At 38.2% G+C, this 24,071-nt stretch overlaps 2 protein-coding genes across 3 annotated transcripts; both read right to left on the bottom strand.

Annotated features, from left to right (window-relative positions):
- Nucleotides 1-881: 881 nt before the first annotated feature.
- On the bottom strand, nucleotides 882-7,079 carry LOC105052380 (non-specific lipid transfer protein GPI-anchored 2). 2 transcript variants are annotated; one of them, XM_010933168.4, is made up of 4 exons: nucleotides 6,599-7,079; nucleotides 6,169-6,249; nucleotides 5,873-5,995; nucleotides 882-1,242 (listed from the first exon to the last, which is right to left on the bottom strand). In XM_010933168.4, exons 1-3 carry the CDS (start codon nucleotides 6,951-6,953, stop codon nucleotides 5,874-5,876), a joined length of 558 nt encoding a protein of 185 aa, XP_010931470.1. In that variant the 5' UTR covers nucleotides 6,954-7,079; the 3' UTR covers nucleotides 882-1,242; nucleotide 5,873. The 2 variants fall into 2 exon arrangements, with proteins under 2 accessions (XP_010931470.1, XP_010931469.1); XM_010933167.4 differs by having other exon boundaries at nucleotides 882-1,279; nucleotides 6,599-7,078.
- A 1,772-nt stretch (nucleotides 7,080-8,851) lies between these two features.
- Nucleotides 8,852-21,415, bottom strand: LOC105052381 (mitochondrial import receptor subunit TOM40-1). Its single transcript, XM_010933169.4, has 11 exons — nucleotides 21,108-21,415; nucleotides 17,692-17,773; nucleotides 17,507-17,606; nucleotides 17,285-17,380; nucleotides 17,150-17,200; nucleotides 15,398-15,463; nucleotides 13,434-13,535; nucleotides 10,769-10,837; nucleotides 10,601-10,684; nucleotides 9,421-9,516; nucleotides 8,852-9,194 (listed from the first exon to the last, which is right to left on the bottom strand). Exons 1-11 carry the CDS (start codon nucleotides 21,271-21,273, stop codon nucleotides 9,138-9,140), a joined length of 969 nt encoding a protein of 322 aa, XP_010931471.1. The 5' UTR covers nucleotides 21,274-21,415; the 3' UTR covers nucleotides 8,852-9,137.
- Between the last annotated feature and the right edge of the window lie 2,656 nt (nucleotides 21,416-24,071).

Raw genomic sequence — 24,071 nt, 5'->3', positions numbered from 1 at the left:
CCATGTAGTCTCATCAATTCATACGAGAATTCAGATAATGTAATTTTTTTTCTCTTTTTATTTTAGTAAAAATTTTTTTATTGCAAAAAGGCTTTTCCAAAGAATAGACTGGCATCATGGAGGTGCATTACATCATATTTTGTAATCTAATTTTTTGGACTGTGCTCACATTAGAATAATATAATCATCTGGATGTATCAAAAAAATAAAAAAAATAAAAAAGCCGGACAGGGCCCAGAAAAAGGATGCCTAGTTAAAGATTCAGGCTCGCTCGTGCCTAGCACCACCTATCTCATCCAAGGGGAAAAAAAAAAAACATTTATTAATTCTTTTTATGAAACAAAATTGTTTGCAGCACCATAAGAGTTGCTTGGAACTAAGAGATGTGACATCCAATCCAAAAATATTGGCTCCAGGAGAGGTCCTCAGAGAATTCATTATCTTTAAAGATAACGTTACACAAAATTCAGTGGCCATTAAGCTAAAGCTCAGGTCACTAGTCCCATAGAAATTACTCCCAACTTCTATAGCTTTATTGGTGGTGCTGTGGTTTAGGTAATCCACCACGCCATGCAAAACGAATTACTTTTTGTCTAACAAATTTAACGTGCATTGTTTATTCGCATATTTGGTTACCAAATTGACAGGTAGTAGCATGGTACACTGAAATCCTAAGCACGACGGGAAAGTTAGTAGTGAGTTCCCCAGACTAAAACTTTTAGTATATATATATATATTTTTTTTTCCCCCGATGAGAAAACATCTTCGCTACATATTAGATACAGCACTATTTACAGAGTCCATCAGCAAGCTTATTCCACCATTATGACAAAGAGTAAACAGAGGATGATAACCATACTTACAGCATAAAGACTGAGAGATAAAAAAGAGATACATCATATAGCTTCCAACATAAAAGAAAAACAGAGGGGCCTACCCCAAGGTTGCTGAACGTATAATGAACTACAAGGACGCATATAGAGACTTGTGACACAGTAGCAGTGTTGACTCCATATCAACTGCATCATCAGGATCAATTTCTTGAATATGCACATAAGTCACGGAATGGCACAAAAGAAATACACTAACATAATATAGTAAACTGAATATGCCACCATAACATTGATACACAAACTGATACTAGCACAGGTACAGATGAAGCATAGAATGAATCAAATCCTCCAGACTTGTATTTGTACCAAGCAACCTAAAATCCTCCATATGATTGGATCAGCATGCCGTCTGGTGCAGAAAAAGAACCATTCATATGTTGTTAATTCTGCAATGTAATAAACCAAGCCACCCATGAATAATAAGCAACATAAATAGAATTGTTCAGATTTGTGCTCCCTTACTAAATCTTTGGTGCTAATTGGCCCCCTGTTAACCAATGTATAGCCCATTAAGTGAAACTTAAAGAGTCTCTAAAGTATCGGCAGGACACAATCATTTAAGTTAGACAGTGTAGAACAAGCAATCAGCATATTAAACAGTTTGCTATTCATAAATAACGGAGAAATAGACAGGAAATCATGTAGAAAACAGCTACAAGATCCAACTGCATATTTCTCCTGGGCCATGTGATACCATAAATTAGGCACGCTATGAACCTGTATATAGATAACAAGCTCATCAGAATATCTACAGATAAATTCATAATAATAGATAACAGAGAAATAAGCCATAAACATAAGCATTAGAAGCCAACAAAAATACTCCACTTTCCAGCAATCCACCTATACTATATCATAGAGCTGTGATGGCAATTGAGCATAAGGATATACATCAAAATCCCCATTCATAGGCATCCTTGCCACATAGTCTGCAGCCCGGTTACCTTCCCGAGGTATCTGAGAAACAATGCAATTAGGGGAATTGTTTAACTAATGTTGAAGTTCGCTTAAAAGAGGAGACTGCTTTGGCTACCTACCATTCACAGCCTTCACCCAATTAACTACGGTGATTGAATCACCTTGCAAGTGTATAGTCTGGCCCTGAATTTCTGAACGGGCAACATAGACTCCAAGCCATGCTGCAGTTAATTCAGCATAAGATATTGTAGAATGGGATAATAATCTGCCACCCGCTCTAAGGAGAGAACTAGATGAATCCCTGATGACAAAGCCAACAGTCACCTTTGAATCATCAACTCGGGCATCAAAGTTAATCAAGATAACTCCAATGGGAGGAGGTTGCCAAGAAACCATAATATGATTGTTGGTTGAGAGGAAAGAAGAATGACCACCTCAATACCATAATGGAGTTTTAGTGGAACTGATTCGAGACAATAACAAAGTATCAGTTATAACTTTCCTAATCAGGTGTTGAAGAGTGTGTACCTGCTGGAACAATCACTCATTACGAGCCAGCTAAATTTGAGATGCCACATAGGCACACTTGAGCCTTCCCTACACTCTCTTCCCGACTTGTAGTCAAAAACTGTACTAATGCCAGCAAGGAAGGAGGAACAAAACTCAGTCTGCTAGTATATTGCAGTAACATCCAGCATTGTGTGGTATAAGAACAGGAAATTATAATATGTTGAGCATCTTCTCGTACATTATGACAAAGGTCACAAAAATCCTATGTTGAGGCAAAATCCTTCTCTGATAAAGCATTTGCTTGCAAGGCAGGCAATCTCACAACAAACACCACCAAAAAAACTAAACTCTTTTTGGTACTTTGAGTTTCCAAATCTAGGAATAATTAGTAGAATTTTAAGTCTCTCTAGGATGCAAAAAAGAATACATATCAGACAAAGACACCTTATGATGTCCATAAGATCTCCAACATAAGCTGATCAGCCCAATTCCCACTTGGCAAAAGAATACAAATGATTTTGGTTATCATTTCAGCTGAAAAAAGATTATATAATTTAGGAATATCCCACTTTCAATCCCGAATAATGAAATTTTTAACAGCCAAGGGCCTGCCAAGACTTTCAACATTGATCATAATTGGCTACTGATTGATAGGAATCGAAGATAACTAAGGGTCCTCAAGAAGATCAATAGCTTCTCCATTACCTATAATCCAAAGAAAATTAGACTGAACATGAGAGCAAAATTTACAGATTTTTAACCAAATATTTGAACAGTTATGGGGGCTTGTGATATTCATCCTAGCGACCTTTAAAATTATATTTTCTCTGAACAGTTCTAGCCCATAAGGAGTTCGGATTTAGAATGATCTGAACTCTAAGTTCAGAGACACAAGCTTTTCTCCTAGTTATTACGTCCATTATAACTTTTAGTATCTATTAACCGAAACTTTAACATCCTTCTCAAGTTTAAAAATTTCTTTCATTTACAGTCCCAAGCAGCTGTGCATAGTTACAACATAATATGTACATAATTATGAATAATTATGTACATACAGATGTAAATATGTGCATAGATAATATAATTGTGTATAGATAATATGATTATTTACAAAAATTATCATTAGTGTATGCAAGATAAGTGTAAGTGTGTGCCAACATGTGCATGCTTGAAAATTAAGTGCTAGTGGGTTTTTTTTTTTTTTTTTTTATAATGCGAACAGTGTAGGGAATGTTAGACGTGACATTTTTCATCATTTCCATCCATACTATTTGTAATGTGAGGAAAGTCACGTTCGCTAGTTTGTGAGATGTGACATCCGATCACAAGCCAAAACGTTGGCGTGCAAGCAACCCAACCAATGCAAACGAGCAGCATAGCATATACGAATGCTGGGAGGTAGGCTGTCCTCCTGCGAGCTTGTAATGCCAGCGCCCTTTTTGACCATCTCCTCCCCTTGTCCCACAAAGCAAATTTCCACCTGATTCTGTCTTGCAGGAGCGCCGTTGGTAAATTACTATACTAAACTCGGTTTTGGAGCACTTTAGCCCATAAATATGTCAGCCTAATATTCATATTACCATGTCATTTAGTGTAATTTGTTTACCATGTCATTTAGTGTGTTAATATCTTCCCTGCAGTCATTTCTCATCTTGACCGGTAAAATCCAATTCTTTCCATGAATCCATGAGCCCATCTTATCCCACAGTTTAAATGGTTGGGAGGAACAGCACTTTTAAATTGTTGGTTGGATTCCCATTATCTTATCTCCCCTCCACTGATGAAAATGTATAATAGAATTTATTAGAGCCCTGGACTTAACTAGAATAGAAGTATATATATATTAACGGTGAAGTCTCCCGCAAAGCCGGAAAGTTAATTATGCGATTGCTATCAAAAATAAAATATGTATTTAATTCATAATTAGAATTAGAATTAGAATGAATTTTAATAAAAATTAAAATAATTTTATATTTTTTTAATATGTTTGATTTGTGATTGAAATCGGAATAAAAAAAATTAATTATAAAAAAAATATTTTTAAAATTTAATTATATGGAAGTTTTTTTTAAAAATTATTTTTTTTAAATATATCTAGTAGAACGGGATATCAGAATACCGAAGAAAATTTTGAGATTGAATTTTAGGTGATTGAAATATATTTTTATTTTTTTTAAAAAAAATAAAATAAAAATGAAACTTTTCCTAATCAAATAAGTAAGGTGACAGAGTCAAATATTTTTATTTTTTATTTTTTTTATTTTAGACCGCAACTCTTATCAACCAATCACATCCTACAAGCAGCCCGTGGTGCTGGGTCCCGGTATATCTGACCGCTAATTCCTATTTTGGTGGGATCTAGAATAGGTAGGTAGTCCTATTTCAAATGGGGCTAGTGGATTCAGTAAATACAGATGCTCTGGTCCTTGATCAGTGGGTATGCCTTGTCCTACCTTGATAGCCGACTTGGGGATCGTCCATCATCGTAGGATTTTGGTTTTTTGTGTACCTATTATAATCGGAAGTATAAATGGGTCCAGTTGCTCACGGGCGGTTCGAGTCGAGGATATAAATGAGTTGGATTACTTGAATTTAATTTAAATTTAAATTCAAATTAACTTAATTATTATCAAATTCAAATAACAAAATATTATATTTGAAAGTTTATGAATTTATTCGAATTTATATATATTTTAATAAAATTATTTTATTTAAAATATATATATTGATTTATATATTAGTAGTAGATTAAAATTTAAATTTGAGTTTGAATATGACTCAATTGATATTTAAATCAAATCGAGTCAATCTTAAACTTTTTTTTTATCAAATTGAATCAAATTTAAGATATTAAAATTTGATCGATTTTGAGTCAAATTTTGAATCGAAGCATTTTGAATCAAATAAAATTTGAAATTCTACTTAATTCAATTTGACTCAATTGCACCTTATCCAGTGATTGACGTTGAAGAGAAAAAAAAAGGAGTTACAATAAAACTTCATAATATTTTTATTTTAACAAAAAAAAGTTATCATTTTTTTTTCAAAATTATTTTTTATATTATATATTATCTTCTTTTTGAATACCAAGGTATATATTGATGTTTATTCTTCTGTTTGTTGATTGCATTGTTCCAAAACACAGCCTAGATTTTCTTGCTATCTCTCAACCAACTTCCGTATAGACTAAGAGACAGTTGAGAAATTAAACGATCAGTTGAGAAATTAAATGTAAGGTCACATGCACCAATTGAAACTGCCGCCTACCACCAAGAGAGCTGGGGACGCGTCCACATATCAGCGCCGATTATTTTAATGTCCACCACCTCGCTTGCCACCAACCTCACTGCTTTCACATTACTACCATTAAATAAACCCAACCCTTATTTCCAAGCAAATAAATTTATTAAAATAGATATCTGAGAAAGGATAGAGGAAGTGCAACAAAGTACTGCCTGTATGTTAAAATGAAGACACAAACACAATCTTTCACAATGAAAAATTTAGCAGACTTTTAAATCATGGCAGCACAAATCAAACCATTTGGCAACCTTAGAAAATTCCGACGACGGCGGCGACGATGAACGAAAAGCTGGCAAGGAGCACGAATTCGATGCCATTGAAACATGGGTTGCCATGGTTGCTGGTCGGAGGTGAAGAGGGTGCCGATCCCGCTGGAAATCCATATAAGAGAGGTGAGATTATTTGAACATTTAGGCCAAACAATTTAGATTTGCACGGCCGGCCATCTAAGGATGACTCCAAACCTACTAGATGTGTGTTTTTGGACCATGATCACTTCATAGATGATTCAATTATGCAGTTCTGATTCGTAGAGAGCGCTTACCAGGTAATTCTGGGCCTCCACTTGATGGAGATTCACTACTTCCTGGAGCCATGGAAGGACTAGAAATTGGAATTCCAAGAGCTGCACAGATGAATCCAAATACAAAACTTTGGGTGATTGCCGGTATAGGAAGTTTGAAACCAAACCACTTCCAAATCCTTTTTTATTATTATCATTATTAACCAGTGTTAACTCTTGCTCAAAAAGGAAAGGTAAACGAAATGGGAAACGCATAAGGGGCATCACCACGAGATTCCATAAAATCTCGTTTCCGAGCATTTCTCCCTCATATTTTGGGGACCCGAACCCGGCTAAATGCGTTTCCCAGGCGGGCTCCGAAGCCCATTCTAAGCAAACCTTTACGGCAAAAGCTAACGTGCGCCGGGAAAATCGTTTTTTCCACTCTATGGTGGGAACCAGCATCACTGACCTGAGCAAGTGCTCACCGGCGGCGTGGTGACGTGGCAGACGGAGGGAAGCTTGAGGGCCCTGGCGGTGTCGATGCTGATGCCGTAGGAACTGGCGGCGCCGCCGAGGAGCTCGCAGAGGCACATCGGATAGTTGTCGACGAGAGAGGCGATCTCGGGGCAGCAGTTCTTGTCGGGCACCTTCGCCTTGCTGCCTGCCTGCACATACGTCAGGCAGTCCGTCGCGTTCGACACCGCCATCACGCAGTCCATGCCCGCCGGCGCCGGCGCCGGCGCCAGTGACTGTGATCGTACACCATAAAATATGGCGCATGCGACGATGATTGCGACCACTGGTGATCGTCTGATCATCGACATGGCTAAGCGTGGAGTTAGAGATGGAGAGGAAACCTTCTTTAAGTCACCTTCTGCTCCTGTTGCCACTCTGTGGTAAAGAGCTATCCTTTAAGTAAGCGGAGAGAGGGAGGCTAGGCTAGGTTTGGCCTTAATTCGTATATACGTGACAGAGTTGGGCTGGTCATATCGATGACTGCCAAGTGCCAACCTACCAATTAACTCTTGGAGGTATGGGCTTCAACTTGTTCGGCTAAGCTTTTTATTAATGTAGGGTCTAGATGTTTACCATAGATTCTTGGAGTACTACAAGTTGCCATAGGATAAGAAAAGATATTATGAAATAGAAAGATAGCTTTAGGATATGGAAATGGAAATTACGATTTGAATGTTTTTCAAAAATAAAAAATAAAAGTAGCGAAAGGTGCAGGGGATTGGCCTATGAGTCATTTAATTCACTCAGGCATGGCACAAATAACAACCAACCATGCATTGAAGGCTAGCTAGCTGTTCAACTCTGGTGCTCATCATATATCATTTTGATGGTTTGATATGGTGATGGTGCACACCAGAGGAATGTATATGCGACGCACAGGTACATCCATGCGCATCACATGAACAGGGGCAAAGCACCATCCAAATTATGCATCTCTCTGTGCTTGATGTGGACTTAATACCATATCAAACTGTTAATTATTCTGATGAGCGTCAGTGCTCCAGCTGTTTCTGCCTCATTGGCAAGCATATTGAGGCCCTATCAATCGTTGTCAATTGGAATCCATTGGAGTCTTCACGCTTAGAAGCTTGCCAGACCTATCAATGGGACCAGCAGACGTAATGTTTTCATTTTTTTTTTTCCCTTCTTTTATTCTCTCTTTTATATATATATATATATATATATATATATATATATATATATATATATAGGAGTCAAGAATTGCACCACGGAAGAGACCAGCTGACATATCCATCTACTCATAAAAGATGAGATAACTGTGTAGGCAGATGATGACTCCAAAACCATCTTCCACCGTGAAAAGCAGCGAAGGAAATCCATCAGATTCGTACAGAGATCTTGGCCGTTTTTCTCATATACCAGATTTCTCCTGCTCGCTCTCTCTCTCTCTCTCTCTGCCGAAGCTGCTTTCGAGATATAATTGTACTCTGACAAAATTTTTCCAGAATTGTGATCCAATTTTCTTTCTCAAACTAAATCACACAAGTTAATGACATGCTTGTCTTAAATGTTGGTAGCTCTCCCATCTTGTTCACAACTTTATTCAGACATGACCCGTTATGACGCTTGTCAAGGTGCACTCCTGGAATTGCAAATGGTTTCAGGCCTACTGCTAACGGTGTTCATCGACACTGCACAGTTATCAGGGACTTTTATCAACTTCCTTAGGTAATGACTCGATTTTTAAACCAATACTTGGAACTGATTCATAGAAACTACACCAGCTCAATATCATTCATAAACAAATGCTGGTAAATGGCAACCGATCCTTTAAACAAAAGTTAATAGTTTATAAATAGTGCTCAAAAATACCTGATAGCCTGATACAACTCGAAGTCTAAAAAATTTATAGACAGTAAAGTAAATCAAACGAGTGCATATTTCAAAACCAAATGCACATGGTGTCTTCAATATGGTTCTAAAATCTTTTCTTTAAAAAACATGGATCCAAAATAACTGTTGAAGATGCAATTAAGGACTGAAGGTGGCCATACAATTACTGAAACAGAACTACATGAGTTTTCCTATTCCTTCCACCAAGTGGATTCGCCAGCCTTCTCTTTACTAGGAGCAAAGCAACAGGTTGAATTCAAAAAGCCAGTAAACTGGAAAGCAGCAGGGTAGTGATACCTGATCAGCAATTAAAATGCATCAAACAGAACATTAAACCAGTGCAGCAAACATGTGATGCTTCTGTACAACCTTATTTCAGGATATTCACAGACAATTACTTGAATGAGCATGAATATGTGACTTCATTTTACTCAAACCAAAAATCATGGCCTTCAAGTGCCACATTGTCACATGGCCGCCAAAAGAAAAATCAATAACACGAACTCGAGAAAATACAGAGGGTCTCTTTTTCTCACTGGACCTCAATTTGACATGGATGTCACCCAGAGCTTGACCAGCTAAATAGAGTCAAGAAAACCAATAACCCCTTCTTCTATAAGAAAAGGCAATAACAAAGTTCACTCTCCAACTGTCACTCCAAACCCAAATTTGTAGTCTTTCTTCCGATGATCAATCTGCACAAAATCCATCCCACTGAATACGAAGTTCCACACAATATAAATATTACGGGCATACCATATAAAGCATAATTAGTTAGTAGAGTTCCATTTTCAAGTCGAAGAAAAGGATCCACTTCAAGCTCATCCGGTTTTATTGAAAAAATGAAATTTAAAATAGTTAAAATGCACTATGAAAAGAATGAGTCTATAGGAAGACATTATGTATCTATGTCATGCTCACCTCTGCAGAAAGAATGAAATTGACACCCATATTTAATCGTTCTTCTAGGAAAGCAGCCACACAGCCATTGGAATCGAGTTTTCCCCTTAAACGACACTGCAACAGTTCATCCATAATTAATAGACTGATATATTGTTCGGTAACAAGAGTCCAAAATTATAGCTCTTTCCATTCAATTTATAAAATAGAAAAAAGTAATTCTAAAATTAGATATTTCTACAGACATGTAGCACAACAAGGGCAAGGTTTTCATGATTTCATTAGTTCAAATCTCCATGGCATTCACTGCCAACGTACCACACAGGACGGTACCCTACTTTTTAGCAAGATCTTGAATTTAAAAGAATGAATTCAAAGTTGCAAGAAAAGGGACAATTTAAGTAATTAACATACATTGGGGCAGAAATGACCCACATACTAATCTCTATGCAAGCTTTGATATCTCCTGACCACTCTGTTCTGGAACACCTGCTTGCAATTAATTATCAGTGTGGGTCATATAAATTTGAAACCATGCCATCGATCAGTTGACACATCTCGACACACATGGACCCACAGACAAAATGATTTTGATTCAGTCATATCAAACCATTATCTTGTAATTGGAATTTTGCTCATCTTGTGACCAATTGATGATTAAGAAGCCTCAAGAACAAATGATATTTTTTTCAAGTACTCTAATCTTGGTAAGTTAAGGTTCAAAGTGTAAATTTTCAATATAGGTGGCCCATATATTGCACTGGTAGGATCTGAACTCAGGTCATACTAAAAGAGTTCTCTCCCAACGATATTTGTATTTATACGACTTCGAGAATTTCATAGTGGAAAAGAATCACTTCATGCTGATTATTTTGTTAATTCTAAGAACAATGGGTTATGAATATTCTCCAAGGACATCAAAACCAATATTGAGTTTATTGATGCATATATGATAGCAACATATAGAAATTGATAAGAAGATTAATCCAAAGAGACAATTTACATATCAGATAGCACCATAAAGAGAATTGTATTTATTAATTGCAAGGTATCTAGAACCCCAAAGGTTACAGAAACACTTTCTGCATGTGATCATCAAAGTGCATGATGTCCATGGACCATGCGATATTTTTAAACCAGAAATCAAGATCAAAACTGAAATAGAATGTCATACAAAGGAACCCAACCAGAAATAAGTTACCTGCCGAAGGATATAATCATAACCAAAACTTGAAGTTACATCTCTGGTCATGTGATTGTACATGAAATCAGAGGCAAGGGAAACCTGCAGGCAGATTATAGAGCTATGACATATATCATGTAAGATGAAAAAGAAAAGTGATATCCTCTGATATTGTTATATGGCTACCTTCTCAGAAACTTTCTGGACATAGCTCAGCGCAACTATTCCAGCACTTGCCACTTGTGCTGTTGCAACCTGCATAAATTGAATCAGTACCTAGTAAGTTACTTTCACCACAAACAAAAAAACCCTACCAAGTTACCAGCAAGCAATCTCTTTATGAACAGTCATATCTATCACTTTCTAAAAGAAATAGAAAACCTGTCTCACAGTTGACAGTGAGAACTATAAAGGTAAAATGAATGTCACTGGTGGTAGTAAGAAAATGGGGAAAGATCCTTCAGAAAATTAGAGATAAAATCCTTGAAACAACACAGGCAACAATTATACATATATGGATTGTATCCACTAACATCATCCATGTCTCAAGATTGATAAAATTCAGCTTCTTGGCCATACTGAGCACTTACAGAAACAGTCAATAAGATGGAAGTGCACGTATCCATAGTTGAGCACTTGGCCATAGGGCACCCCTAAGTTATGCAATGGGAGCATTATAGCCAACCCCTATATGTATGTACGAAGATTGAGGACAGACATGTGGAATGCTTGACAAAAGACAAAAGTAGTTATAATAGTAGATCACTTGGCTTACTATAACCATAGTCAATAGTCCTTATCCCATCAATATATAGTGAATTTTGTAAAATCTCCATTCCAAATGAGGCTACATGTATGGAACTTTTCACATCCTTTTCCACAACTTTCATCCATGTTATCTTAATACTCAGCCTCCTCTCTCCACGCTTGTCAACAGCTCTCCCATAACATCCAAGTTACTTCTCGATCTCTTTCTTCTTAAGCAGTACCAATCATCGCTCCCTTTGATGTACTCCTCATGCTGTCCAAGTAATCTGTACCACAAATCTACCTCAACAACAACATCTCTCCCACACTTATCTTGTGTGCTTAGCTCCTCTTTGTTGCACAATATTTTGATTGATTCCCAGATTATGGAGATTGTTATCTTGATATCTATCAAGATAAAGGGGACAGGAAAGACTTGATTTTTCCTTTTTTTCTGGGATTGATACAATATAGCAACCTCATTCTTGTTTGATATGCTTTTATCTTAAGCTTCAACATAGCGTTACCTAGGTACTTGGCATGGCTTGCAAGTGTCCAGGTGTCTCGTGTCACTAAGTGCCTGTCACTTTAAGTTCCAACGCCCCTAACAAGATGAAACTACCAAATAACACAATTTGAGCATGTATCACAAACGCGTCGACCACTTGCAAAAGTTAACCAGTTGAATAATATTCATACCATAATAACAGAATGAAAAAGAAAGAAAGAGGCACTTTAAATTGATACAGTTAATAGTAATATAGTTAATGTTGTCAAAGGTGCTCCAAGTGCTTGCTTCCATGCTCAAGGTGAGGAAACCCGAGAATCTTAACAATCCATGGGTAAGGTAGGTTTGCTAAGGGAACACCTTGGTGAGTGCCTCAGACAAAGAAAGGCATTCAGGCAAGCACAACTCCAATGTCTGGCAATATTCTTCCTAATTCACCCATTATTTTGTAGCTCTGTTAGTTTGTATTTTGATGTTGATTTTGGTCTATTCGAGTCCTAGCCCTCATAAACAGAGGGCCGCTCTAAGATTTTTGGTAGTCTACTCTTTTGTGCTATGCGTTATTTAGCAACATAAACTATGTTTTGAGAAGCAGTATTTTGCTTGAAGCTACTTTTAGAATGTTGAAAAAAAAATTGCTGTGTTCAAAAGCAGGTCGTGAGAAGTGGCATTTTAATGTCATGTTTAATAAGATGCGAAAAATGATATCTAATGTTCAAGATGATCATAATTTAGGATGCTAAAACCTGAATAACTAATCTTATGATGTTTGCATCCCTTCCAAATAGAAATAACATTTATTTCTAAAACAATTATTGAACTTTTCATAAATTAGCACCTTGTTTTCTTCAAATTGAGTGCCTAGCGCCTTGAGCAATATGAGCATCTTGCTGCCTTAACGATGTTTTTGCTTTTGACAATCTTGAACATAGTTAGTTGAGAATTCAAGTGTCCTCGATTGTAATAATGCTTTCAGCTAGGACCCTCGAAAAGATGTGTTAGGTGCTGACACTTCCAGCTGGCATGAGTTGATATTCTATTTTGGAGAAAGGATTAAAGTACCATGTGTCATGCTCACCATGCTGACGAAATGGTGGGATCAACGTTTGAAATGCTCTCTCGACTTAAAAATACTAACTCTCAAGATTTTTGTACAATAAATTCAAATAATCAAATAGACATTCAGTGGCATTTCTCATTCATCAATTATAAGTGGCCTCATTTTTTGTTAGTCTCCAGCTAAGGTTACACTTATGCCTTACTGGTATCAATTTTTATCCTGTAAGCATGTTCTATATATGTCAAGTTTAGATTTAACTATTGGTACTTCTTCTCTCAACTACTACTGAATGTAGACATGATCATCAAGCTTTCTCTCAACCACTCCGGCCCAGATTTTGATGAATTTTTTTGACAATAATTGCTAGTCTATCAGAAATTATTGCAAACTGCTTAGAAGCAAAAAAACATGTGAAAAGATAAAGATGCTCAGAAAATATGCTGGAAGAACTTATAAGCTAAACCTATAGTATTACTGAACAATGAAACCACCCAGAAGACAAAAGATACAACCAAGATGATGAGGAACCAGAATACCATCTTGTCTGTGTTGTAACGAGCAGCAAAACCTATGCCAGACTTCCTCTGATGACCAAGCCAGAAAACTTCGCTTCCCAAAGATAAATGTGGCGTGACACTCTGCAGATTGGGGAAAAATTGTTAAACAGAAGGATAAGTCAATAACAAAATATAAGACAAGGAAAAAAGTATTAGTAGATAAGGAAAAACAAAATATCATGGCTTTGCCACAATGGAGCCTTCAGAACCCATGAACAAAGAAAAAGAAACTTCTAAACAAGCAGAAGCTGTAAAGTTCCCGAATTTCATATAGGATAATCAATCTGTCCCTGACAATGATTTGAGCGAATGGCATCTATTGATCTAATTGACCTTTGACATTGTACATGGGATCCACAATCACTATTTTATTTTACCTGAGCTACCAGAAATATTTTGCTCACAATTTCTAAGGCCCATTTGAGATGTGGTTTATCAGGTGCTGATGGTGTCCACTATCGTAAATCAACTGGACCTAACTATCCATTTTAGTTATTTACTGTTATACATGACAAATTTATTCACTAAAAATGGCAATTGAATAATGGGTGAAATGATCTAAAAGACACAATTTCAACATGCAATCAACATATGAGTAAATGGACTTTAAAACATCGTTCATCATTTCAGACTGTATACATAATTAATGATTGACAGAAGTGAAAGAGGCCTAAGTTTTTACTGACAGTCTATCAGTAAAAACCAAAGTCGCATAATCTCTGGATTATTTGGTAATCATTTTTCGGAACTTTTTTTCAAGAATTCTTAACCGCCCTGCATGAAGTTCTGTTATTGGTAAAGAAGGATTAGGAAAACATAAACTTTTCTTTGATTTAGGCAGACTTCACAGCTAGCTTACAGATTTCTACAAATGATAATTAATTACCTTTTGGCTTTATTGAGTTTTGACATCTGATGTGCAAAAACATATACTCCCATATATATACTCTTCAATTAATGATATTGATGACCACAGCCCATAGCACATTAATAGTACATAGGTTTTAAGCATACCGGAAATTAATTTGCAAAAAAAGTAGCATAAAGGATACTGTATGGATGCCACCAGATAAAATTACACCACCTTATTACAACAGCATGTGGACTTTCGACTAGAGAGTTGGCTCACTATCTTCCTTAGAGTTATCACAAGCTCATAAAGTTACACGTGTGTTTTTCATGGAGCTAGCATACATTGTGCCCATTTTGGATAATGTTACCTATGACAAAGTTTGAGCATCATGTATAGGATACTCAAACGTTATCCAACAGAATGTTCTTTGTTTCATACCCAATGATAATGGCATCACCTTTCCATGTCGGTGCACTGTACTCTAGCATAATGATGTTATGCTAATATAAAACAAAATTCTTCTTGGATTTCATGTGCCCATGGGTCTACTGCTAATATGTTGTAAGCATAGAATCCAACACATTCAGAGCAAGCAAGCATGTGTGCATACAAAATATCTGTCAGTCGCCTAAACATAATGGATTGCAAGGAGAAACACAAACTGTCCTGATCCACCCATACATTTGGCTGCCAAAATCCATCATTTCCATCCATGTTATGGACTTGATGGCTTCACAAGGGACATGCTGATAGCAGATCTGGGACCTGCATTTAAATACCTCAATGCAAGCCTCCTAATAAAGATAGCATTTTTCCAGAAACAAGTCCCAGATCATCCCACCAGTCAGAATTGACAATATTAATTTCTAGCTAAGGCAACAAACCCATATAAACATATTGCTTTTGATTTTTAACCAACTATTTTCTTAGTAGCAAACATTTGTTGCTGAACTGGCACTTAATTTCTTTTCCGACGTATAAAAAAGTTTAAGAAATTCCCTATAAATTTTCTTCCAAACTATACCAAATTCAACCCCATTGTGTCCCCCAAAACTGAAAAATACACTGCATGGTAAAGCAGATCAGTTACCTGGATATAATTGGCCCCATAAAAGGCATTGTTCCCCATTTGATACTGAGCCCTGAAATCTTTACCCTATACAAAGAGTCAACAAAAACTAAGATAACGGGAATGCACCAGACTTAATATTAAAATAGATAAAGTTAGGTATCTTTCACAAATTTACCATCATTTTATATTTGGTTTTCCAAATGAACTAGAAACTTCATGTTGCACATACAATCATTTTACACCGTTACCAGTTTTCAGAATAAATAAGAAACTTCATGTTGCATCCAGTAAAGCCAAAGGAGAATGAAGAACACAATCTGCATATATATATGTGCAGACAACCTAGGCAATAGGAAGCAACCAACACAAAACTTGACACAATGCAATCAAGGGCTTTCACAGATGTAAAACATGCATGGCTAAAGAAATACTAAATACTTGTCAACAGAGTAAAGGGAAAAGGCAGGTTAACCATGTTACAGCCAAGATCACATATTCCAAGAAGGTATTTCTTTAGTTGCAGACAAGAAGAGCAATATCTAGTTAAGTGAACCCAGATCTCTGAAGGCAGATGTTATGCCAGAACGATTGCATCAAGTTCAGTTCCAAGAGCTGAGTCAGACTAACATTTTCAACCGTAACATATAAGTTCTATTGCAAACAGAAATGTCTGTAGCTTTGAATGTCAACATCTATATAGGTCAAACAAGGATTGCTGCTCATGTCACTAAAAAAAAATTGGTATTACCTATGCAAATTTTGATGCTGCGGCAGAATTGCTAAATAAGAAGAGGCATTATATTGCCATTCAAGTCACCAGACTCACATAATGTAATACATCATGTAAGCAAATTTATCTCTAAGAACAATGTGGTGATTGCATTTTGCCTCAACTCAGCTAAAAAACTTGCAGAACCCAGAAAATATCACAAGCTTTGGAATCTGAAAGATTTACCTTGGTGACTAATGTTTCAATTTTACATGACTAATATATAGTATGGTGACTCAAGGAAGATTCTCTACAAAGATGGCAATAAGACCTATCTGCAATGTTGTATTAATTTAGTAGAAACATCCCATCAAGTACAAGAAAGAACACAATAAAATATGAAAGCTGAAATTTGCTTCTATATTTTATGTTTGTGCGCATTCAACAAGAGAGTGGGGGAAGGAAGAGGGGAGGGTAGATTCTTCTACCAAGTGATGCAAGTAGGCAGAAAGCCTTTGATGAAGTCAAACTCAGAAGCAACCAATGAGGTAGTGACATAGAGTTATCACAGTAACCTGATTCATGTCTATCATTAAAGATGTCATGTGTCAGAGAATGAACCTTCACAAAATGACCCAATCGTATGCACTAATAGTCCTAGAATTGTTTTGAGTTCAATAACATCCCTCTGGCAAGTATGTTGGGAGGATAAAAATGTGGAAACAAAACACGGCATCATGCATTAAATGGATACTGGATCGAACAGAGATCCACACAAGCTTCTTGGAAAAGGGATAGCATCATATAGTTACAGACATATCAGAATTATCGTATCTTTCCCTCTTGCAGGTGTCTTAGGTAGTGGACTTTCTGAATAAGACTATGTTAGTTTGCTGTAAGTATCAAGAATAAAAAGTGCCTACTATCACCAACCAACCATGTCGATACTCAAACTACAAATAATAAGATAAAAGCAATAGATGGCATGGATGAACTCTTCTATTAAATAAATTCACCAAGTTGTATAACATGAAATATGAGAACATTTAAGGAAGACTAACCTTGTAATCAAAGTTAAACATGCCTTGAGAAAAATGCGGCTCATTTGTGATCTGTAGAAAAATGCAACAGGAGTCACTAACCTGACGGTTAAGAATATGCCGAACATCACTAAACCACCAACAAGAATAAGATACCTGGGCAGTAATCTTCAGAGTTAAATTATCAGTTAAATCATATTTGACCCGTGCATTCAATCTTCCATCAGTCAATACCCTCCCGATAAGCATCAACTGCAGAAATGTCAATAAATGTTTCCACACTTTGGATGTATCAGATATATTCCACAGAAATATTAGCCTCCAAAGATTAACACTATTGTTAAATAAAAGAAGTTGATAATAAGGACAGATATCAACCTTTGGATCCAGAAAATTAGCACCAAACTCATAATGTGCAGTCGGGACTTTGATAGTGCCTGAAGATGGAGAAGGAACTTCCATGGATCCCATAAACACACTGTTAGATGGTTGCTAAGTCAAAGGGCTTATAATTAACAGCAGCAGCATATCAAACCAACCAATACAGATCGAATAAAAGCCACCTGTGACTGAGTGAAAACTTCTGATTAAGTCCCTTTGTGAAGTCAAATCGCAATCCTTCAAAGAGCTCTGGTTTCAAAGACACTGCAGGAGTAATTACAAACGAATGTTTAAATTGAACTGGATAATGTGCTGGTGACACCTTGATTATCATTATCTTTCCTATCACATACCTATATCTAACTGTTTGGTGCACCACAGTAATTTTATAAACAATTTTTAAGCAGCATGGCTAGTTTTTTTAGCTATGGTAATGGCATATTCATACATAATCTTTTGTATAGATTATAGTCAGTGCCAAGGCTCTCTACAACAAACCATACCGGGTATACCATATCAACCCAATATGGTATCAGTACTGTATGAAGACTCAATGTACTGACAGATTGTACAACTAGGTCTTACCCCTGGCAGCATACCATGTGACGGTATGGGAGTGCACCATATGAATCCAACTCATACCACTAAGCTGCCAGTATGAAGTCCACTATCAAGATTGAAAACCTTGGTTGGCACAAATTGGCAAATGACTTCAGAGCTTCATGAACATGAGGCTGCCATTTCTTTTACAATGTCCCATGAAAACATTGCACCATCTTGGCTCTAGAACAGTAACATGATTTTGAATGTCCACTACAACCATTCTTTAAGTTTTAGCTTCACAAAAGAAATTTTGTGTATAGAATTTTTTAGAAAAAATATTGCACTCAAGAAGATTGCTTCTAAAATCAAGGGACTACCAGGCATCTCTCTAAATACTACTTTGGAAGAAGAAATTTATCAAATACTTTAAAATTTACCCCCTTAGAAAGTGACATTTAATCCCAGATATAAAAAGTACTATGAGGGAAATCATCCCCTTTAAGCACTCATTAACATACCAAAGCAATATTTAAAAAATGCCATACATAGTCATTACAGAAAACCCATTTTGCACAATGCATGATACTCAAGCATCTCTATTAAAGGTCCAAACCTGTCTTACTAAGACATTTGTGTCCAGCTCCAAAAGGCAGTGTCGGACATGCATTTGAACCAGATACATATCAGACACTTGGATACTTATAAAGTTTTATGATTATCACTTTTAAAGTGGCAAAGAGTTGAACTCTTCCAACAATGAGATTTGCCTTCCATTTTCATGTTAAAAATGAGGAAATATTCTTTTTAGGTATTAAAATAACTTTATAAAATGTTATTTTTCTTATATCTTTAGGTTGATTGAGAAGTTTGAATGGGAAACATGTATATTGAAAGGCCTTGACAGAAAATATTTTCTTAATGTTTAGTTTCAGTGCTCAAACAAATTCAAATTATAAATTATATAATTTAGCCAGAATTATAATTTATCTTATGTATCCCTGTATCTTCTTTTTCCATCTTGCCACCTCAAACACTTGGATACATATCTGAGTCTGATTCTCATATCTATATCCATGCAACACTAGTGCAAATTCACAAAATGGAGGTAGCAATTAACACCTTCACACTAAGGAAATAGATTTGCGCACATACTACTAATCCAAATCCAAACTATCATATAGAAATGTTTAATCACATAATATCCCTGGTTAATTAAACCCACAAAGTATGCCTTACTATGTAGCGAGTGTATCTGCTTTAGAAGAAAAGTGCTCACACAAAAATGAAGACATCTCTCAACAACAGTCATACAAACGATATTCCCATCCCCATTCCTGTTAACCAGACCAAAGTGCATAGCATGCATTACAAGAAACCCTTAACCACATCATACCACTTTCCGAATTACTAACGCTAGATCACATTAAGTCCAAGAAAACCCACCCAATGCAATACATTGCACATATCTGTCTTGCAATCAAGAGTACACAAGAACTTTAACCTCAGAAATTAACATGTTCTGAAACCTTCAATCTACTTTACATCCTCTTTTAGCTATGAGATGCAATTGGAACAATGAACCAGATTATAGGTACTGAAAATTTGATCAAAAATTAAACAACACAGCTTGTACAAGTATTTTACCGGATGAAGGGAATGGCAAGTTTTTCAGTGGTCATGAACAATGACAATATACATTACTCAGCTAAAAGCTAGAATTTCAGCTGTCTCATCATTGAAATATCATCTAATGACCAATGGGATGGAGAATAAGGTTGTTCTTCATGAACTCCAGCACAAAACTTTTAAAAATATGAGACATTCTTTTCCTTATCATGGTTATCAGACTGACCTGCAATGTGACCCCTAGGTTCTCAGTATTCTCACCAGACTCTTTTTTTTTTTTTTTCTGAAGGAACATTGGACTTGGTAAGTTAGCCATTTGAATTTTAAGTTCTAGGAGTCCTTTAATTGTTTAAAAAAAATAGTGTCCTATTTTGAGTCCAGGTTAGGAAAATATCACTACTTATATCAAGTTTAGAGACCGTTCTATGACATTGTATACACCATTAATAATAGAGAAGAATTTAGTAGAGATTGCAACAAAATACAGGCATCCACTCTTTTCTATAGTGTGACCCATGATGGTCACAGCTCCACCATTGTAGTTTGGAATTCCTAGTGCCCTTTAGAGAGGATTCTGCCATATTTTCAGTTTTTCACATACAAAACTTGCAGATAAGCATCATTTTCAGTAATCCATCATCTAGACCAATGTGCACCTTATGCAAGCGGAAAATCGCCAAGCTTTTAAATATTTCATCTAAAACCAGCAACTTGCTAGTTCAGATTAAAACCACATGAACACCTTAGAGGCTTTTTTCCCCCATTTACTCTGGCATCTACCTAAAAGCAAATCAGCAAACTTTAAGAGTTATGTTGGGCACTAGACAAGGCTGGAGCACATGATTTGAAGAAAGAAAATCTGGAACAAATATAGTGCAATGTAAAGCTCAGGCTTGAAAAGGAACTAATAAGAAAATAGCTCAGAATTTGTGTTAAGGCTTAGAAGAAAGAAGGAAAGACTCATAAAAATCCAAGTGGATGTTGTGGGGAATGAGTCGGATACGCTTGCAGACGAACAAGGTAACAATTTGCAACAAGGGACAGCAAAATAAGAAACTTGTAAAGCCGATACTATATAGTTAGTGACAATGTCTAACATTTATGATCCTTCCCGCACCAAAGACTTGATTTTTGTTTCCCCCTTAAAAATTTCATTTCACAGTCAAGCGTAACGAAACGGATCAATATTAAGTTTAACCACCAAGATGTAACTCTAATTTCCAAAGAATAAATTGTCATTTTTCTTCAAGAGCTCCACTGAACACACATGCATCGTCAATCTGATCTAGAAAAGAAAATTTTCGAGTATAATCTGCAGATATGACACATGTATCAATGAACAGAAACCTAACCGTCGAATTAGAAAAGAATCAAAGATCGATATCAAGAACAAGCAACATGGAGAAACCATCGGACGTCAAGAACTTACTTAAAGCTTCCCGCTGGTTTTCCTCAAAGGGAACGGGGCAAGGGAGGTTCAGATAGTCGACCTTCTTCTCACTTTTCTCCTCCACCTTGGGTGGAAGAGCCACCGCCAAACCGACCGGAGGCGGCGGTGGCGGAGGGGCGGCGGCGTGGCCGACGGACGATCCCATCCCTCGGGGACGAATGCGTCCCGATGGGGAAGAGCAGGCCGGGAGAACAACGAGATGATGGAGGAGTAGGGATGACCAGATGAGCTGGGCCGCAGAGGAGACGAGGGTTTTTGGAGGGTTTCTTTTTCAGTTTACTTTCGTTTTTTGGGCCAATAAACCGAGAAACAAGAAAAAAAAAGGCTTTTTTTTTTTTTTTTTTTTGTTACATGAAAAAAAGGGCTTTTCGATGCACCATAAAATAAAAGATTTGCTAACTATTGTATTGGTGTCCGTGCCGAAGATGTGCACAAATGATAAGGATCGGCAGCTCCGCTGCCGGCTATACAGATGATGAATAGCAACTGCCGTCTCTACGAACAAAAAAAAAAAAAAAAAGGGGGTGGCGGGGCGGGGGGACCCATGGAAGGGGTGGGGTTTGAATAGTAATGGTTACAGTGCTTTTGTCGATGTGCTTTTAAATTTGTGCTTCGATCCTAATAAGTGAGATCACCAGCGATCTATCAAGCCAAAGCATGCGATGTATGTCGGAGGGAATGTCAAGCAAGCTAAGAGACCGCCCTACAGCCTCAAAGACAGATGATCGGTCAGAAATGAGCTGAGGAGAGCAGTGCAAAATCAGATGGTGTGGATCTCATCGGAGCTGACGACAGAGGAGGTGAATAACTGGATTCGATGGTTCTTGGAGGTTGCCATGCCTCCGAAAGAGGTCCTAAGAAGAGCTCGGAGTATTGGACGGCCACAGCGGTGGTTACGAGGAGCTTAGACCGACGGGTGACGCCGAAGCTGGTGGCTAAGGATTTTTGGTTTTGGGCAGGGCTAAAGGGAGAGATGGCGGCATACAGGCCGAAAAAAGACTTCCTTCTCTTCTAGTTCAAAGGAGGTCAGGGAGAGGGACCTGATACTCCAACAATTGTGGGTGGTTGTCGGACAGATCTTGGCTGTGGAGCCGTGGCGGCTGGGGTTCTTTCTTGGGGAGGGTGTGATTGGAATGGCCCTGCTTTGGGTCTAGCTTCCGCGGCTTCTGTCGGAGTTTTGGGAGGAGGTGATGATTCGGGAGGTATTTCATCTGATCGAAAATTTGACTGTGGTGGATGACTGCACGACAGAGCTATGATGCCTTGGCTTCGCCCAAACATGCATGAAGGTCGATCTCTCTTGGCCATTAAGGCTGAGGGTGCTTGTCAAGGAGCCGGCTGGCATTTTTTGGCAGAGGTTCGTCTACGAGAACCTCGAGGGGATTTGTTTCCACTTCGGCCACTTCCACCTGTCGGAGGAGGTGTATCGGGCTGGGGGAGGCAACGGGATCTTGCCTACGGGACCCCGAGCTGAGGGAATAAATGGGGGACTGGCCACGGAGGGACCGCAGCTGGGGCCTCGGTTGGTGGTTGTCTGTCGGTGGCAACCAGAGACAGAGACTCAAGGTAGCTTGAGGAAGATGGCGGCCGGGTCGACTCTACCAAATCTGAAAATGAGTCAACCTGGACCAAAAGCGGCTAATGGGGACTCAGATCGGGCCAACTCGATGGTTAGATCCGATGGTTAGATCCAGCCCCCCAAAATCATGTGGCGGTGATCTCCGATCAGATCCAGGCCTGATCCAACGGCTGGATCTGATGTAGGGACCTTGGAGATGCATGCGAAGGCCATCGTAGGCTTGAGCCCAGGCACCAACCACTTTGGGCCTTTGACTAGGGCCACGTGTGGGTTGTCACTAGGTCAATGCAAGGGTGTGGACCTTATTAATGGCTGGCAGACCACAAAGGTGGGATTGGACTCAGCCCAGCCCAAGCACGCCCGATGCCCTGATTTTGATGTGGGTCGAGCACCTTTCAAGCCCAATGGCAAGGATTTGGGTCTTGAGGGGCCCAAAAAATGTTCCTCAAGGAAAAAGAAGGGAAAAGGTCAGGCTGTGGCCTCTTTGGAGACCCATGTGTAGGCGGCAACTAGCATTGATGACCCTGGAGTCTTTTTCTTCTCGGCAAGAACTTCTAGGGAGGAGGGGGAGGCTTCAATCTGGATGGAGAAGGGGGACTATGCTTCAGGGGGCCTAGTGGTGGAGGGCGGAGCTAAGTAAAGGATGGAGATTGGAATGAACATGGACTTGGTGCCTCTGAGAGGAGTGGACTCTACTCACATGGACGCATCGATGGAGGGCCAGGATCCTACCTATGAGGTTGCTATCACCGAATTACGGCAAGCAATCCAAAAGGAGGGAGAGTGCCCGTCGCCGATGGATTTGATGGCTTTTGGGATTGAGGTGGGCTTCAAGATGAGGGGGGCATAGGTGTGGGCCCCACTCCCTGTGAGTCTTCACCATGAGGTTGCTAATCTGGAATATCTGAGAGGTAGGGAAGCCCTTATTCTGATCGACTTTCGATCGGTTGGTATAGCAGCATGGTCTTGATGTCTGTATCCTGCTTGAGACCTATCTTTCTGGGATGAGTCTAGCAAGGGCTAGACATCTGATTCTGATGGCATAGAGCATATACGCAATGGAGTCTAGAGGGTTGTCCGAGGATATCCTAGTAATATGATGTCATGACTCGGTCAGGATGGATGCCTTCTATAGATGCAAGCAGTAGGTGGCCTTAGTCATCTCAGACCATATTGGTGGACTTTGGCTGCATTCTGGAGTCTATGCGAGCATTGAGTATAGGGAGCAAAGAGTGCTATAGTTTGAGATCCCCAAAATGGTTATGCAGGGTTTGCCTTCCCTCATCGTTGGAGATTTCAATTACATTGTAGGTCCTATGAGAAGAGGAAAGGTAGGCAGTTTGAGGATAGTATTGACTCTAGAG

This window comes from Elaeis guineensis, chromosome 10 (genome assembly GCF_000442705.2).
Source record: "Elaeis guineensis isolate ETL-2024a chromosome 10, EG11, whole genome shotgun sequence".
Taxonomy (NCBI): Eukaryota; Viridiplantae; Streptophyta; class Magnoliopsida; order Arecales; family Arecaceae; genus Elaeis; species Elaeis guineensis.
Note: the sequence above shows the minus strand (reverse complement) of the source record. Positions and strands in the feature narration are given on the sequence as shown.